This window comes from Vicugna pacos, chromosome 17 (genome assembly GCF_048564905.1).
Source record: "Vicugna pacos chromosome 17, VicPac4, whole genome shotgun sequence".
NCBI lineage: Eukaryota > Metazoa > Chordata > Mammalia > Artiodactyla > Camelidae > Vicugna > Vicugna pacos.
In genome coordinates, this window is record NC_133003.1 from 31,599,873 (window position 1) to 31,618,402 (window position 18,530).

Here is an 18,530-nt window from a genome sequence, read left to right on the forward strand (position 1 = left end):
TGGCCTCTTCAGCAGCCACATCTGCCTGAAAGGATTTCAGCCCATCCCTTCCTTTTTTTTTTTTTCCAGTCAAAAACAACGTGGCAGTATTAGCAGTGTTTTAAAACTGTCACTTGAAACCGTGTTATGAACGGTGAAATTGTGGTGTAAATTGCAGTTGTAATTGACAACTTTTTTTTCCCCTCCGCAGAGAAAATGTGATCAGTACTGGCCAACAGAGAACAGTGAGGAGTACGGAAACATCATTGTCACTCTGAAGAGCACAAAAGTACACGCCTGCTACACGGTTCGTCGTTTTTCCGTCAGAAATACAAAAGTGAAGAAGGTACTGCAGGGCGGGGCGGCTGCCAGGGCATCGCTTTTTAAACTACTATGAAAATTACGGTACAAGCGAGGCCAACTCTCGAACCAACTTGGTGGGGTGTTTTTTTTTTAAGTATTTTTGAAGCATTTTTTCACAACTCGTTTGATTGACATCAATGTATGGTGTGAAAGATATTGGCAAAGCACATAATAGAATTTAACTGGCCTGACTGAGTTCTTTAATCTCTTTCTGAAGAAGGCTTCATTTGGGGGGCGGGGGATCGTCTGAGGTTTTGGTAACCGGCAAATATGGCAGCATCTGGTTGCTGATTGAGCTTTTGAATTCCAATTTTCTGACAGCTTTAAAGCACTGTTTCTCAAAGTGTGTTCCAAGGAATGCCAGCCGTGCAGGATGCCTGCCAAAAGCAAATTCTGTGATTTAGCAAGTGTGGGAAATGAGTGCCACCTGATACGTGGTTCCCCCTTAGAAATTTACAGCAAACACAGGTACCCAGAGTGCTGGAGTTAAGCAACCGATAGAAATGTGTAGTGTTTCTTAAGGCGACTTAACAGTGCTGTAGAGAAGGGTTAACATCCTGAGTCACACCTTGTGGAAATGCTGCTTTCAAGTTACCTCAGTGTCCCTTGTGGAAAATCCCCTGTCCCCTCGAGACTCACAGGTCACTACTGTGGTGACTGAACTCCAGACCCGTGGTCATTAAGACAAGTATTACTCTGCAGAGGCTTAGGTAGGGCAGTTGTATGTAGCAGTGGTTCTTAATTTTTAATTTTTTTTAACAGTCTTGGACATCTTTGAGAATGTGGTAAAACTGTCACCCCCTTGTCCCAGAAGAATTCACATGTAGTCACATTTTTATATGTAATTTCAGTGGCTCTGAAGTTCATTTGTGATCCGAGGTGAACAGTACTTTCGTTGTATAGTTTTTTTTTTTTCCCTGAGAATGACAGAAGTGTATGAAAATCAGTGGCACGGCTTTCATCTGTGTTCTCTATCAGAGAGCTGTGAACTGGCTTAATTCTGAAGGAGTACAAAGCCATCGCTCATGAAAACACTTCAAGTATTTAAACATGGCCCGCTTAACTTGTATTTTAGAAACAGCTTAAGTCCGAGAAGGAAGTCAAATAGGAAGTTTAGGTGTTCTGCACACGGCCAAGTGGACAAAAGTAGTCACTGGATATGAGGGAAGATGAGAGAGAACAGAAGAATGAGGACATCCCAGGTCTGTGTAGCTCGGGGCCGAACACCCTACAAGCTTCAGTGTCGACTGAATAGTGACCTGCAGTCATCAATTTTTTTTTTTAAATTTTAGAGGTATTAGTAATAAGAGAAAACCCATCCCAGGAAGTGATCTGTTGGGGGAAATTTTTCATCCAAAGTAGTTAACATGAAAAAAAAAAGTTCAGCCACTCAAAGAAATCCATTTATAAAAGTGACAGATACATTGGTGGTTGCCTTTGAGTCCGGAGCTTAAGGACATTTGGCACTCAGGCTCCTGCCACAGTCCCTGGGGAGTGCGGAGCAGCACCAGCCCTTGGGTGCTGAGGGTCCCACCCGGACAGTGGACAGAGAACGGGGCTGGGGGCGGGGGAGGATGCTTCCAAATCTCAGAAAACTGGTATTCGACCTTCATTCTTGGTTCAGTCTTCAACCATTTTCTCTTCTTAAGAGATGTCCAGCGAGGTCATGCTCCCGCAGTTAGGGTGAACGAGGTCAGAGGTCATGTTCTCGACATCCTTACAAGATTTTTATCCAGAATGCCCCCTGTCAGCTTTAAAGACCTCTTTTTTCACCTTTGTCTTAGGGCCAGAAGGGAAACCCCAAGGGGCGCCAGAACGAGAGGGTGGTGATCCAGTACCACTACACGCAGTGGCCCGACATGGGGGTCCCCGAGTACGCCCTCCCGGTCTTGACCTTCGTGAGGAGATCGTCCGCAGCCCGGACGCCGGAGATGGGCCCCGTGCTGGTGCACTGCAGGTGGGCGTCGGGCGGGCCCCCCGCCGCCGGGCCTCAGCTTTTCCAGTGAGCGGAGCGGCGGTGCGCGCCTTGCGACCCTGCTGCTGCTCTGTTTGACTCGGAAACTGGGACTTGCCCTGGAGCCCCGGGGGGCGGGGAAAGGAGGTTACGGAAAGTAATTATCCATACCCCTAACGTTAAGAAATCATCTGCTCTTAGAGAATGAATCTCCAGGCTTCATAGCGCCATCAGTGATAAAATCTCCACTGTTCGTGGGAAATTGTTGGCAGCTCCTAATAACATAACACACACACACACACACACACACACAAAATGACCTTTTCAACACAACTGTAGAACTTTGCACACTAGAGATTTTGAGGTTTTGAATATGGCTTTTCTGTAGGGTTTCTCCAAGTAACTGCTTTATGTTTGCAAGGATTCCAGCTCATACATGATCTATAAAATAGCTTTTCAAAAGCCCTTGTGAAGCCTGTTTTCCCTCAACTAGCTGAAATAACTGTAGGCGATTTCTTAAGAATGCTTGTATTGTGTTTCGTTTGTACGTCTTGGTTTCTTTCACCTTGGCGTTCGCACGGTCTTAGTCTGGGATGGGCGTTGCCAGGCTGCCCAGCCTTTTCTCGGCATTTCTGTCTGAGATTCCATGGAGCGAGTCCTTCGCACAAGCTGGAACCAGTCTTCTGTTTAAAGTCACTTAGAACTGCGCATGTTTGCGAACCCACTTAGAATCATTAAGATCAAGGCAAAAGTCTTCGCAGAGAGCTTGGGTATCAGCAGAGTTGGGCGAGAGGGCTGGGGGCGGGGGGGGGGGGGGAGGTTCTGCCAAAAGCTTCCTCAGCCCTGCCGGACCCGGGTCTTCCGAGCTGGTTCGGTTTCCTTAAACAGTCGGAGACCAGAACTCCTAGGTGGGCGCTGTTTCTACACCGGGCTTCGGAGAGAATAGAACAGCGGGGTTAGTGCCAAAGCTCCCTAGAGATGTAGATGATGAGCTTTCCAGTCCGTGGTGCACGAGGCGACAGCCGGGGTGCGAGGTGACTGCGGCCCTGTCTTCCAGCGCCGGTGTGGGCAGGACGGGCACCTACATCGTGATAGACAGCATGCTGCACCAGATCAGAGACAAGAGCACCGTCAACGTGCTGGGCTTCCTGAAGCACATCAGGACGCAGCGCAACTACCTCGTCCAGACGGAGGTGAGGGGGAGCCCCTCCCTACTCTCCTACTCCTCTCCTGCTCCTCTCCCTGGAATCGAACCTGCAACCCTCACTATGCTAGGCCTACACTCTACCCCTAACCTACCACCTCTCTCTACTTACCTTCCTTTCCCCACGCTCACCTTTCACTCCCCTGCTCAGGGAGTAAGCTGGCTCACCTCCTGTAAGTAAGTAAGTAAGTAAGTAAGTAAGATCAGGCTCCACCTGATGTTACTGAAGATCTGAAGAAGATTCAGGGTCATCACCTGAGAGAGGCTGGCCTACTGCTCACCCGAGAAGGGGAGCCTTACAGAGACTACAGGAAAGCTTGGAGTCTCGGGGCTGGCAAAGGGGTTCCTGTCCCCTGCACAGGGGATTCAGTCTCAGGAGAAGAGGGACAGATCTCTCAAGATGCCTGAGACCTCTGTGACAGGACACGCCCTTACTGAGCCGAGCGAGCCTGGGCCTTCCTTCGTGCCCTCCTCCCCCTCAGTGAGTGCCATGTACTTTCAGGAGCAGTACGTTTTCATCCACGATGCCTTGTTGGAAGCCATTCTGGGGAAGGAGACGGAAGTATCTTCCAGTCAGTTGCACAGCTACGTTAACAGCATCCTCATACCAGGAGTCGGAGGAAAGACACGACTGGAAAAACAATTCAAGGTAATGCTTTGAGTACATCTCTTTGCTGAAAAAGCAGGAAAGGAAAGAAACGCCTGGATTGGGGTGGGGGCTCACGTGTGCTTTGCAGGAACGTGCAGCCGTCCAGTGCGGCACGTGGGAGAGTGAGGTGCCCACCTACGTAGGAGCTGCTGGGAGCCGAGCGCACAGTGCGGTGCGCTGCTGCCTTGTGGGCACTTCGGTGCTGTCTGGACAGAAAACTCAGCCCGACCGCAGTGACAGAATGCTCTGAACCAGTCGTTCTGGTCCAAAAAGTAGCCTCTGAATTTTCTCAGAACTAATCTATCCTCCCTCAGGAAGAATGGCTGCTTGTTGACATCTTATCCCCCACAGCCAGGCTCTTTGAGAGCCATGCCTAGCTGATAATTTAGAAACCACAGAAAAGAGTTCCTGAAGGAAACTGGACAAAAGTTAACTGTTCCCCAAGGGGTGGTTCTTTTCCTTTGATGGGGGCATGAAGAAGTGGGAGAGGCACGTAGGTTTATATGACACCGAGTGACATAAAGGCAGAAACAGAGACTGTAAGAAATACCAGGTCATTACGCTCAGGACCTCTGAGCCATCTCCAAGTACTGCGTGCTTTCCTCGGTATTGCTTGCTCCTGAGACTTTCAAAATGTGGCTCTTTTGCACATTTTTCTACATGTAATTGTTCATCTTGTATCGGGATGGAAAGAAGGAGATGAATCCCTGCCGTCTTGAGTCTTCATGGTAAAACCGTCCGTAGACTCCAAAGCCTTCCTTGGAGTCCCAGCTGACAGCAGTGAGACTCTCAAGCAAATGATAACAAATGATGTGAAACGAAAAATAGATTAGTGTCACCGAGTTCAGCGATAGCAGTTTAAAATGTCTAGCTCTCCTTATCGAACGCCCTAGCTACTCTAAAAACCATTAAAGGCAATTAAAAGGGAGGACATAAGGTCCTTTTTTGAATGTTCAGTATGAATTCTAAAAAAATATTAAGTACCATTATTTGTTAATATTCTGCCTTTCCTGTTTCTGTAACATTTGTCTATACATACTTTAAAAAAAAAAATCCATCAAAGAAATCAGTTCATTGGAAACCAAGTACTGTGTTCCTTTGTAGGCACTAACCACTTTAGAACTAAAATAGAAAAGAAAAAACAAAACCAGAATCAGAAGCTTAAACTCCACCCAGGTCACTAGACAGAAGTTACGGAGCATCGGCACGAGGCGCCCACTCCCCTGTGCTCTACTGGGGCCCCCCGCCCCCCCAAAATACAAGGACAGACAGGTTATTGGCACCTCCTCCAGCTCGCCAGGCACCTGCTACCAAGTATACCTTTCTTCTGGTTTTGCTGTTTATCCCAGCTTGACGGAGACATAGTTGAGGGTGTATACAACACAATGATTTATTATGTATGTATATGCAGAACAATGATTGCCACAGTGACTTGGTGATTTAGCAAAGCCACAATTTTAACCCTTTGAAAGAAGACTCAAACACTGCTTCTCTTTCAGCTGGTGACACAGTGCAACGCAAAATACGTGGAATGCTTCAGTGCGCAGAAAGAGTGCAACAAAGAAAAGAACAGGAACTCCTCAGTCGTGCCGTGTAAGCTCTTCACGGCGGTCCCCCTGGACTGTCTGCCTTTTCTCACTGAATTGACTGTATGTGTACAGAGGCAGCTGGTACCCAGGGGGAAGGGCATGCTCGGGACAACTAAAGCAGGAGGGGTGCCTCTCAGCACCAGCCAGCTGTCGCATCTCTGGGACGTGGAATCTAGCTTCTTTTCACCTTGACATTCAAGAGTTAGACCAGGGTCTGCCTTAGAAAGAAAAAAGTCAAGTCGCTGTCCCTGCGGCTTTAATGCTCTTTTAATACCTAGACTCCTGGATTAATCTGCATAAGTGGAACTACATTATTAAATTCTTCTGGCCATTGACACCATGACACTGCTGTGTGAGTAACTCGGGTCGCAGCAGGGGACTGTGTGTGAAGGCTGCAGACAGAGGCACGGGGGACCACTGGAGACATGGTCTCCGTGGAGAAAAGGCCAGTACTTTCTAGGCCCTTCCGGAGGGGACAGACACAAGTAAAGGGATGGCAAAAAAGCACAGCGCACTATGTTGGTATCATCATAGGCATATCAAACCAGGGTCAAAAATTATGAAACCCTCTGTCACCTCTGCACAGAGGATTCTCTCAGTGATCTGGTGGGAAGACCTCTCCCAGAGAACAAAGTTGTTCCTGTAATGCGTGTGTCCTTATGGGGACGTGCAGCCAAATTTCCTTTCACGCTCTGCCGTAGCTGGTAACGCTTGAGCTTGGGTAAAACCAGAGGTAAGTCTTAAAAAGAAAGGGGACCCAACGGGACATGCTATTCAACAAGTAAATCTCAGACAGCACTGTTGCTCATGTTTGTAACAAGGCAAATGTGCTCTCGTTTCTCCATGTAACAGCCGAGCGAGCTCGCGTGGGCCTTGCACCGTTGCCTGGAATGAAAGGAACGGACTACATTAATGCGTCTTATATCATGGTGAGAGTCAACAGCTCATTAGAAATAAAGTCACGTAAAGTGAAAGGTGCTGAAGAGCAGATACCATCTCTGAGGCTTTCCTTTTTCAAATAATTTCTCGATGTGTAGTATCAAAATAAGAGACATTTCTGTATCCAGAGACCTCTGACAAAAATACCTCATCAGTGGGGATACAGAAATGCTCAAATTAAGGAAATACTTTATGCTAATTTCACCCACCAGGTCTTGGACTAAATGCTGAAATTACTGTAATATAAGAACAACAGGGGTAAGCAGAAGTCAACTGGACGTAGGCAGAAAATTGTCTATTCATATCAGCAGAAGTACATCTAAAAATTAGCCAAAGGCACTAAGTGCCTTTTTCGATTATTTCACGGAGGTCAGAACAGGGCTGGTCTTCCTGCTTCATGAGTTTATTTCACTACTGCAGAGTTAGACAAAAACTCTCATAATCACTGGGGTTTTTTTTTGCTTTTCTAACCACAGGGCTATTACAGGAGCAACGAATTTATTATAACCCAGCACCCCCTGCCGCACACCACGAAAGATTTCTGGCGAATGATCTGGGATCATAATGCGCAGATCATTGTCATGCTGCCAGACAACCAGAGCTTGGTAAGCAGTGCGCATCTGCTGTATATTAATGAGCCCGTGCGGCCCCAGGCACCGGTTAGCTCGCGACAGGGCTGCAGTGCCTGCGCGCGCCAGGGAGGGAACGGACACGTCTCAGCTTTGACGTCTGCACGGGTTCCTTGCACAGTCTCACCGCCACTGACCCCGTACGGTCCACCACTGGGTTTCTAATGCTGCTGCTACCCGCCCTCAGCTGTACCGTGCATGGCGCGGCGGGAGGAGGCGCTGCCGAGGGCCCTTTTACCAGCTACACTGATGATGACCCGAGCCGACCCCCTGGTTGCTGGGTGTCGTGATGAAAAACAAGTAATAGTAGCTAGCATTTATCGAGCATAACTTTTTTCACAGGTAGGAACTCATTGAATCCTCTCTACAACTTATGACAAGGGACCTCCCGTCTACCTAGTAGCTGAGAGAACTGAGGGGAGTCACCTGCCCAGGGGCACATACAGAGAACTGGAGCCAGGATCTGAGCCTGAATCCCGGGTCTCACTTTGCTGTTGTGTTTGTCCCACCCCACATCATAGAGATGTGCCCCAGCTGCCCCCCAAAAAGTGTCCGAAGTACTAATGATGGGGAATGGAGCCAAGAGACTCACCGCTCGCCCTCTCCCACAAATACACCAAGGATGACACCTCAAACCCTCTGAGTCGCACAGAGCACCCACTGACCGCTGGCGGAGGGTGTCTCGTTTCGAGTACAGGCGGATTCTCACCAAATCCGATAAGGTTCATACTGTAGCACAGAAACCATATGCAGTGCCTTGTAGCAGCGTGGGGTGAAGAACACGGGAGCGAACGTGTGTAGGTTCCTATGTGGCTGAAGTATCGTGCTTTACGCCGGAAATTGACACAGACGTGTAAACTGACAGTACTTAAAAAACCATGTATTTTTTTAGAAAGGACTAATAACGTATCATTATCGCCTCCCACACACACCCCGTAGGCAGGCCACATCCATCACAGGGAAGGAGATAAGGCTTTTTGGCTGCAAATTAGTGCGGCTTTTCCAAACCTGGACTTAGCTTCTGCCCCCCTTTCCTCCTTCCGGTCCTCCCCTACTGAGGTCTCTCAACCCCGGAAGAGAAGGGCGAGCAAGTTTATAATCAGCGTTTGTGCTGAGCTCTCACTTCATTCTTAAAAGTTGCAGCACGAGTTGGGTCTTCGAAAGTGACTGGGAGGATATGTAAGACCACAGAGTACAAACAAAAACAAAACCGATCTGCCGCCATGAGTGTCAGAGCAGCGAGTGTTTTAATCAGGAAAGAACAGCCTGTGATTGAACCCCTAGTCCTGATGACATGCATTTGACTGTGTGCCCAGTCAGTAGGAACTTCACTTTGTCGCTTTTTGCTCCAGCTTCAGAATACCAAGACTGCTTCTGTGTGATAGAATGGCAACAAAGTTGAGAATCTCAGGCTAAAAACTGGAGTGTAAATTTTCAAATTAGCTGGCAATAGGGGTCTATTCTGCGTGGCATATGGAAATTGGAGGCATTTAGGGTTGTTAAAGCGTGCATTTGTTGGATGAGTCAGTGTTTTGTGAGCCTCACTTAGCAGAGGACAGTCACCGAAAGCATCTACCCGTGGGCTCATTTGTACGGGGACGACAGTGGGGGGACTGGACCAAGGAAGTCAACACGTGATCTGCGGGCGGTGAGGCTGCAGGCCGGCCCCGTCATCTCAGGGTCTGAGGCCGAGGGAGGCTCGGCTGGGATCGTGTGTGTCTGCACTCATGGCCGTGGGGCGGAAAGTCACATTCCTCGGTGCGTGGTTTTTCGTGAAGACACTGTGTCTGGGGTTTTGGTTGCTTCATTACTTACTACTACTGCAACTTTACAAGACCATGCTTCTGTGAACCCGCTGATCACTGGTGCCTCGGCCCCTGTGCCCTACCTATAAGCAGCATTTACCGTGAGACCAGAGCGCCCACTGAATTAAGAAGTAGCAATTCTTTGTCATAGTCTGTCAAGAGGCTCAGTTACTCCCTAGTTACTATCTGGATTCAAAAGTTCTCGCTGCTGCTTCCACCACTACTAACGTTTCTTGGGCAGTCTTCAAGCCAATTAGATAATTTCCAGTTCATGTTATCAAAACAGTGCTTTGAGGTGTGCAATTTCTTTTTTCTCAATTTTCAGAGATAGAAATTAAGGCTGAGCTAGATGAATTTATTCAGAATCAGATCCACTCGTGTGTGTAGTCTGTGTATACTGGTTAAATTTAGAGGCCTTGTGCATCATTATGTCTTTAATATCTATTAAAAGGGCTCTAATTCCATTTCCTTGGACAAAATAGATTAAAACCCAAGACACTTAGAGACTTCTTTTGTATAGACTAAACCCATTTGCTAATCTGTTTCTCCTTATGCTGAGCTTTAAAAATAAAAATGTGCTTGGCAATAAGCTATATTGAAACTTGAAAGGGTGATAAGTCTTACTGGACTGTTGGCTCATTTCTAATGCAACAATGGAAGAGTAAACACAGCCTTCTTTGTTTTGAACATTATTCAGAACTATTTCTGACTTCATTAGGAGTATCTAAGCCTTTCCAGGAAAATTCCCATTGAAATCTATGTATTACAGCCAAACTGAAATACGCATTTGACCTGAGGAGGAAAAAGGCGCAGCGGGGGAGGGCTCATCCTAATTACTCTGTTTCTCAGAGTCTCCAGCCCACGGGATGCAGCAGTTACCTTTTCATAGCATTCCAAGTACCAAGCCCGAATGATGATTTTTATAATTGAAGTATAGTTGATTTACACTATTGTGTTAGTCTCAGGTGTACAGCTAAGTGATTCAGTTTTTTTTTTTTCACATCGTTTTCCATTAGAGGTTATTACAGGATACTGACCATAGTCCCCTGTGCTGTATCATAGACCCTTGTTGCTTATCTAGCTTATGTATAGGAGTGTCTATCTGTTTGTTATGGAATATTTACTCTTAATCTTAAAATAGATGCACATTTAAAGCTGGCCTGATTCAAGGCTGAAAGACTTTCTGTTACCCGCTTTTGAAATCTAACATTGACTGACTAATTTTCCTTTTAAGAAGCCAACTTACTTACAGCCAACATGCTTTTTTATGGACTTGTCTGCGTGAGTGCTTGTGTTCTCATCTATAAAGACAGATTAAATAAACAGAAATCCCTTACCTCACTAGTACACTGTACAAATTACGTAAGATGATAATGTTTAGGAAAGTCCTTTGCAAAATGCTACTCAGCTCAACTATTAGTGACCAACATAATGCACAGGAAGCAATAATTAGCGTATCTTCGTGGTTCAAGCAGTTGTGAAGTAACATTAATGGACCCAGACCCTATCTCCTTTTTTTTCTTTTCTTTTTGCTATGACCATTGTATTACAGAGCATTTCGCAGCTCGGGCTCATACAGCCCCCCAGAGGGAGCATTTTTGGTTGGTAGACAGGTGCAGGGCACTAGCTAAGAGGTACTATTAAGCATATTTACAATAACAGAGTAAGCACTGAACTCAGCACAACGACGTAGGGATGTAATTTCACTTAAAAGATGCTTTGAGAGGTGTGGGAAATGACAAACATAAGAAATCATCGGGCAAGAAAATCCAAAACCAAACAGTTGACGGCATTGTAGAGGAGTTTTTCTCTTTTTCTTTCTCTTTCTGATTCTCGGCTCCCACAGGCTGAAGACGAGTTTGTATACTGGCCAAGTCGAGAAGAATCCATGAACTGTGAGGCCTTTACCGTCACCCTGATCAGCAAAGACAGACTGTGCCTCTCGAACGAGGAGCAGATCATCATCCACGACTTCATCCTTGAAGCGACACAGGTACCGTCACCGCGCGGCCCTGGCCGCCCCGGGGCCCTGCGCCGTCCGTCTGCGCGATAACAGACTCACTCACCGCCCTCCGACGGGCCCGGGGATCCGAGTACGACTTAATTTGAGAACGACTTGTTTTGCTTCCATCAAATATTTGCTTTTCCCAGCTGGAAAGATGCAATGTCACAATTCCTCTGACCGAGCAGGCACACAAATGGGCCTGTTGCCCTAATTACAGAAACAGTGCGCTAGAGCTCAGTATTTTCTCTGCCTGCAGAAATGTAAGCCCTGAAATGAGCTGCAGAGATGGTAATACGAAGACTTTTTTTCTTCAGTAAATAACCCTTTGATGCATAGTTAACTCCCTTCTTACAGGCACAGACAACAGGGGAGCTGTCGTGTATCAGTATTTTAAATAGTGACCTCCTCGCCCCTTCCTTGTTTGGTTTCTTTCCCTTTATTTTTCTAGATAAGACAGAGTAGGATATAAAGTCTCCTGTAATTTGTTGTCCCTTGAAATCTTCCCCTGGACAAAACCAGACTCTGTTTCACTCCCACGACCTCCGTTTTTTAGTGGCAGGCAGACCTCCCTGGTATTTTCTTACAGAGCTAGGTGGCTCCCGTGTCCCTCATTCACCTAGACGCCCGCGGGAGCAAGTGCCCGCCCGGGGTGGTGGGGGGGGCTGACCTGTGCTGCGCTGCTTGCAGGATGACTACGTCCTGGAGGTCCGGCACTTCCAGTGTCCCAAGTGGCCCAACCCGGACGCCCCCATCAGCAGCACCTTCGAGCTGATCAACGTCATCAAGGAAGAGGCCTTAACCAGGGACGGCCCCACCATCGTGCACGATGAGTATGCCTCTCCTCCTTGCTTTTCTCCCTGCGCGGCTGTAGGAGAGGGGCGGGGAGCCAGCTTTCAGGACCCTTCTCCCTGTCGGCTTGTGGCAGTTCCAGGTCATTTCTAACGTGTACACGTACAAGGTCATTGTCGTCCTCATCGCATTTTAATTTGTCAGATGCTTCCAAGGCCTCCGGCTCTCCTGGTGGGCAGGCTTCTAGACAGGTGACAGTGCTTAGCCCTCCAAGATGCAGTCCCATGCTGTCTTTCAGAGGTTTTCTGTTTCAATAATGTAAATGAAACAGTTCATTCTTAATGTACATTTCTATATTTACACTAATTTACATGTAATCATTTATATTAAGTTATTTTAAATCCTCACACTGAATTTTAGCAAATGCTTATTACGGAAGAAACCTTTTAAAATATAGTTTAGCTGATTCGTAGTGGAAAAGTTACTATTATTAATGATAACATTTATAGTTTACAGTGTGTCTTTTTCGGGGGGGGGAGAGGGTAAACTAGGTTTATTTATTTATTAATTTTTTAAGCGGCAGTACTGGGGACTGAACCCAGAACCTCAGGGATGCTAAGCACACACTCTACCACTGAGCTATACCCTCCCCCTTACAGTGTGTCTTGTAGTTGACAGCACAACCTTTGGGGTTTAAAGGTAAAGCCTGTGAATCTCAAAGAGAACAAAGTAACTTGCTCCTGACTCGGAGCATCTGAGTGTCCAAGTGGAGCTCAAAGCCAGCCCACTTCCCCTTCAATGAGAAGGAACGGCTCATAGATACGATAGACACTGTACAGATACACTTATGGTATATGAATGTGCTATCTACCTTAAGGTATAGATATCCTGTATGGAATATGAATCTCTGGAGTCAGATTTAGAGTGGGAATCGACCTGCAAGTCAGGTGCGTAATCCCACGCAGTTCAGACTCACAGACATCCAGCCAGTAGCACCAATTACACACCCTCATCTCTATCTCAGTTCCAAGCTAGCTCCCTTGGTCAGCAGCTTTTTAGGGCATCCATTTTGTTCATTCCGTTACCAGCTGCTCTGGTAGCATAGATATTAATACATTTCACAGTAAACCTCATTGTTCCAGTCTTGTGTTCCTTGAACAAACGCTATAACACTCTAAGTGAACAAAGACTTTGGGCCTAGGTCAGCGCCTTCCCCTCAGATCCAAGTCCTCTGTTTGAAGCCAGCCGTGTTACTGGCTCCCTCCAAAGACTTCGACGGTCTCTTTCCAAATGTTGACCTACTTCTTCATTAGATGAAGAATTAAGGTTAGTGAAATCCCTAAGTGAGACCCCTGGAAACGTGACAGCCACCAGCAGTGTTTAAATAACACACACAAAACCTCAAAATAACGGCAGTTGCTGCTAGTCCGTGAAACTGAGCATATTATGCAGTTAGAGCATAAGCTGGGGCTGCCTCTAGAGTTCCCCTCCCCCACCCCACTGATCTGGGTTAGCTTTTCAAGTACCTTTTGGAATTATCAATTCAGACCACGTTCCAGTGTTGCTCCCGTTTCGCTTCTCTGACAGGAGCACTCCGGGGTCTGTCCCGCGGTCAGAGAGGCAGCTAGCTACACTTCACGGTGGGGGAGGAGGGGAAGGGAATCACCAGCTACTTCGACAATCTGAACAGAGCTGTGTGATTCCTTTCTCCATACTGTCTTATTCAGCGATTTTTATTTTAGGCTACCTGCTGAATATGTCTCCGCTAGAATTAATCACATGTACCTTGTTCTCAGGCCTAAATAAAGAAAAGAGCAAATTATCCCTAAACGAGTGGATCTTCACGTACCATACAGTTGAGCTGGCTTAAAAGCCACTTAAAGACAGATGTTCATTTATCCACCATCTTTAAGAGATAAGTGATTGCATGGAAATTAGTTTTCTACATCAAACAAATTTGAAATTTTTAAATAGTTGCTCGCTCTCGTGCAGCACTCTGAAGGCCAGTTACCTTTCAGGGTCCATCTTACCTTCTGATGGCCTGCCGACACCCCAAATTTACCATCTGTCAACCCAGACTCCTCATCCTCCCAGCCTGCTCCCATCCACTGACTTGTACAGACCAGAAACGCATCAGAGTCCCTTCTGTGTGCCCCTTGCCTCCACATCTGACTGGCCACTGGCTCTTGTCCACACTACCCCATTCTCTCGGTACACTTTTCACAGTCTTCGGCCTGGTCCAAGTTTACTTCTCCGGCTGTCATCCCCGTCCTCCGCAGCCCACCTGGCCCCAGCAAATACTGTCTTTCTCTGAGTGCCCTTACATTCAGCACACACTGCAGAAGTCATTCTCTCTCTTTGAACCCGTCTCTAACTCACCCTGAACGTGGTCATCCACACACATCACGTCTTTACCAAGGCCGTTCCTGTTTATCACATCCTATGGTAATAACCACTTGTTCACAGGACTGTCACCCCACACTGCAGAGACAGCAGTGGTGACTTACTCATCCCCGTCTCCAGAGGGTGAAGCCCGCTGCCGGACACGTAGTGGGTGCTGGGTAAATACTGGTACGAATGGGTACTGTGCTTCAAATCCAGATGACTTACCCCATAATTAAGGACACATACCCTTATATGAACTGTCCCCGGAGAGCCTTGCTTTTCATTTTGTTTGGTGTTATCTTACCAGCTTGGCATTCATTTGTGAACCGTAAAACCAATTTCCAAAGGTTTTTTTTTTACCTGTCAAAAACAGAAGTGGGCAGGCTTGTAAAGAAAGCTTCAGTGCTTCAACTCAAAGTCCAGGAGTTGAACTTTGCACACTTCGTGATAACTGTCTGCTCTTCACAGCTGTGTGCCCGGAGGTTGAAGGTTCTAGGTAAAATGATCTAAGGATAAACTTCCTCACCAAAAAGTAAACGGATTCTATTTGAGGACAGGTACAGCGTAAGGGCAGACTGCTTTATTCACAGCATCCTTTGCTTGCTCGCCTGTTCAAGACAGTTCTGGCCGGAGGCTGGTCTGTGTCATTACTGTCAAATTTTAAACAGAGTCTACGTTCCTACAGAAGTAGGGAACACAGCCATGGTTCTTACAGTTTTATGAGACAACAGTAGATTAGGCCTCTACACGCGGAACGAAGGCTAGTTTCTTGTGCAAATACCTTGTGTTAATTCTTTGCTCTGGAGAGCTGTCTCGCACCACCCTGGATGCCATTGTGGGCTAATTTACTTCAGCATTTCTCAGTGTGATCTCGAAGACTCCTGGTTGGGAAGTGGGGTCTCCAAGCCCTACCGGGAGATCCGAGAGCACACAGCTCTTTTCATACTACTGCAGACACTCTTGTTCTGTCTTGAGTGCGCGCTGGCCTTTTCCAGAGCTACATGACACGGGATGACATCCCCACTGACAGCTAATGGAATGTGCGCTTGCGTGGTTTTGTGTTGTAACATTCTCTCAGTTCTGATGCCTGATGCAGTAAACACTGATACGGTCCAAATGAGCAAATCTCCTTCAATAAATGTTCATTTTAATTGTCCTGAGACAGTCCATAGGAAATGCCAGAATACACGGACCGCTTTCTGTACCAGCTGTCGCAAAGGCACCCTCAAATCCTAACTCTTCAGTTCCTCAGATAATCCTCAAACATTGGGGGTCATTTTAGGACCCCCAGTTCATGTATGAGAAAACAGGGCCTCCAACGGTAAGGAATAGGGCCTGTGTACACGTCTGCTCAGTACGTGTCAAAGCCAGGACCGGCTACATAACGGGTGGGGTCCAGCGTTAATGAAGATGCAGGAACACTTGCTCAAAAATTAAGAATTAACAATTTCCAGATGGCAGCACCAGAGCACTAAACTAAGTGCAGGACCCTCCTGAGTAGCGGTCCGAGTAAAAAGCGCGGAGCTCAGTGCCACAGCCCAGGTGACAAGCCCGGAAGCCGGCACTGGCCACGGTCAAATCCCTCTGATCCCGGGATTGACATGCCTCCCAGCGGCTTTCACAGCCGGGTCTCCTGTGCTCATCTCCCTCGTGTCTTCAGGCTGTGGGGTGTTTTTTTTCTCCCCTTCTTTATCTTCGCATCCACTTCCGAAGTTTCCATCTCTTGAAGTCCTGTGGTTTTGTGTTCTGTTATGCCCCAGCATTGGACGCACATTCAAGCTCTGACTCCTGTTTCCTTTTCTGCCCTCCCGATTTCCTGAGGGAAGCGTCACTTCCTGCACGGTGACACGTGCTGACTCTGGACTGCGTTCTTAGTTATGATTTTTAAAACATCGTAAAAGCAAAACAAAGAGTTCTTTAACTGTATGAAATAGTAGAAAGCATAATTAAACGGCCGCAGGTATGATACAGCCTAACGATGCAAGGAACCCCAATGTGTTTTAAAATGAATATAGACAAGCCACTTAGAACCATTACTGACCGTCAGGAAACTGAAGTACTTTTCTCTGAGGCATATACAGGAGATGAAAATACGTTTTCACAGCACTGCTTAAGTATTGTTCTCAACAGCGCCCTCTGAGAAACTGGCAAACTGTCAAACCCAGTGGATTGCTATCTTACCCTTATTTTTGTAACTAAGTTATAAATTACCTGTGTCACTGTTTCACCAAGTCCCTGTGGTTTTAAGTGCAAATGCATGAAACCTGACAAACATCCTTCAATCCTACTTAATTCCTAAACTTCCCAAAGAGAACAGCCTGCCTGTATTTTTTTTCTTTTGGTTGTCTTTAAAGACTGATACTTTAAAGCATCTGTGCGTTTGCTTGACTTGACCTAGTTTCTAGTCATGTTGAAAGTCCTACTGTACTTCCTTTTCATTTAGGTCCTTAAGAGAGGCTAACTACAGGAAGGGCAACCCGAGGAAAGGCCAGAGGAACTCCCCGTGCAGTGCACACTGCATAATAAAATACATCATTCCTCACCAGATCCTATCCGATGGCTACAGTGAGCTCAGAGAAAGAGCCGAGGGGTAAAGAAAAAAACAGTTTCACTAGAACAGATTAAGCAAAAGTTAAAAGGTTAAAATCTTCCTCTTTTGAAAAAAGTCAATATGAGTAATTGGGGGGGGAACTAGCTATTCTAAAGTGGGAAAGTAAACTCAGGTCAGTCTAGAATCTGAGGAAAGACAACATAATGAACAAGAACAAAAAATACATTAGATCAGGATTAACAAAGCAATCATGACAGGGTTTTAAAATAATATGCTCAGAGAGCTAAAGGAAAACTGTATGAGATGAATTAAAAACATGTATTATGAAGCAGGACTAAATTAGAGGTTAAGAAATGGAAACAATAAGAGATGGGCTGTTAGTAGAGTGGACAAAATCAGACTCATATGGAAGTAGCTGTTTATGAGGTCCATGGAGAGAGAAAAGAGATGAAAGAGGAAGGAGTAACAGCTGAAAAAAAGGTAAGAATGACTGAGATTCTCTAAGAAGTGAATCCAGGGATGGCCAAACACAAAAGCTTTGTTTATAAAAACTGACCATAAGTGGAATTTGTATACATTCCCCCAAAACTCATACCTTACAAGACCCCATTCATTGATTACAATGCATTATATGAGAACCCAACAATGAAAATGAGGCCCCAGATCCTTATACATAGACACTGAAGTCCCCTTATGCTTAGATTAAATTTAATTCACGGGGTACAGAGGTAATAAAAATAGTAATTACAGTTTCTTAAAACTAAATGATTGGGGGGGAGGGTATAGCTCAGTGGTAGGGTGCATGCTTAGCATGCACAAGGTCCTGGGTTCAATTCCTAGTACTTCCTCTACACATAAATAAATAAACCTAATTACCTCCCCCGAAATAAATAGATAAGTAAATAAAATTTTTTAAAAATGATGGAGGCACTGCATTTCAAAACCTAGTAGGATGTAGTCAAACTACACTTAGAGGAAAAAATGTATAATCTGAGCTGCATATATTGGAGAAAAGATTATAAAGGAAGTTTCAACTCAAGAAGCCACAAAAGAACCACATAAATCCACAAAAAGTACAGGGAATTAAGAGATAAAAGCAAACTGTAATGGTATTGGGGGGCAAGGAGGAAACGGATTCAAGTCTAGCCAAAAATACAACTTTGGGGAAATGGTGAAGGAAAAAAATAGAGAAGGCGTAATTTATTTATCATTGGGAAGAAAAAAAAATCTACCACTTACCTATAGTTCTCAAATGTTTTAAAAATTGTTAAAATTTGCTTAGGTGTGATTATTATGTTTATTTAAGTTCTTATCTTTTAGAGTTTTATACTAAGTTATTAATGAATAAAATACCTGCGATTTGCTTCAAAATCCACGGGGAGCAAGCAGACATGAAACAAGACTGGCTGTGAGCTGATAGTTATTCTAAGTGATAGCTCTGTGTGTAGTTTGACATTTTCTTTAATCAAAGGTTAAAAATAGAAATATTTTAAAACAAATAACACATTTAAAACTACAGCTCTACAGAAATAAATTATAACACTCCCTGATCATAATAAATGATACTTGGTGGACACATGGTATATACTGTCTCTGTTCTCAGCCACTGACGTGTATCAGCTCAACACATAAGCTCTAGTCTCCCCAGCTGTGAGACCCTGGCCGGTCACTTCACCTGGATGTGCCCTG

At 45.8% G+C, this 18,530-nt stretch overlaps 1 protein-coding gene across 5 annotated transcripts in view; it reads left to right on the forward strand.

The window, feature by feature from the left end:
- PTPRG (protein tyrosine phosphatase receptor type G) overlaps nucleotides 1-18,530 on the forward strand; it is a 658,718-nt gene that overhangs the window by 634,782 nt on the left and 5,406 nt on the right. For 4 of the 5 annotated variants that reach the window (XM_015236580.3, XM_015236598.3, XM_072941595.1 and 1 more), the window contains 9 exons: nucleotides 191-325; nucleotides 2,127-2,299; nucleotides 3,354-3,489; nucleotides 4,003-4,149; nucleotides 5,649-5,742; nucleotides 6,591-6,667; nucleotides 7,154-7,282; nucleotides 10,958-11,104; nucleotides 11,804-11,946. In XM_015236580.3, the coding sequence (XP_015092066.2) occupies nucleotides 191-325; nucleotides 2,127-2,299; nucleotides 3,354-3,489; nucleotides 4,003-4,149; nucleotides 5,649-5,742; nucleotides 6,591-6,667; nucleotides 7,154-7,282; nucleotides 10,958-11,104; nucleotides 11,804-11,946 (1,181 nt within the window). The remainder of the gene's footprint in view (nucleotides 1-190; nucleotides 326-2,126; nucleotides 2,300-3,353; nucleotides 3,490-4,002; nucleotides 4,150-5,648; nucleotides 5,743-6,590; nucleotides 6,668-7,153; nucleotides 7,283-10,957; nucleotides 11,105-11,803; nucleotides 11,947-18,530) is intronic. The other variant, XM_072941596.1, reaches the window with a different exon arrangement.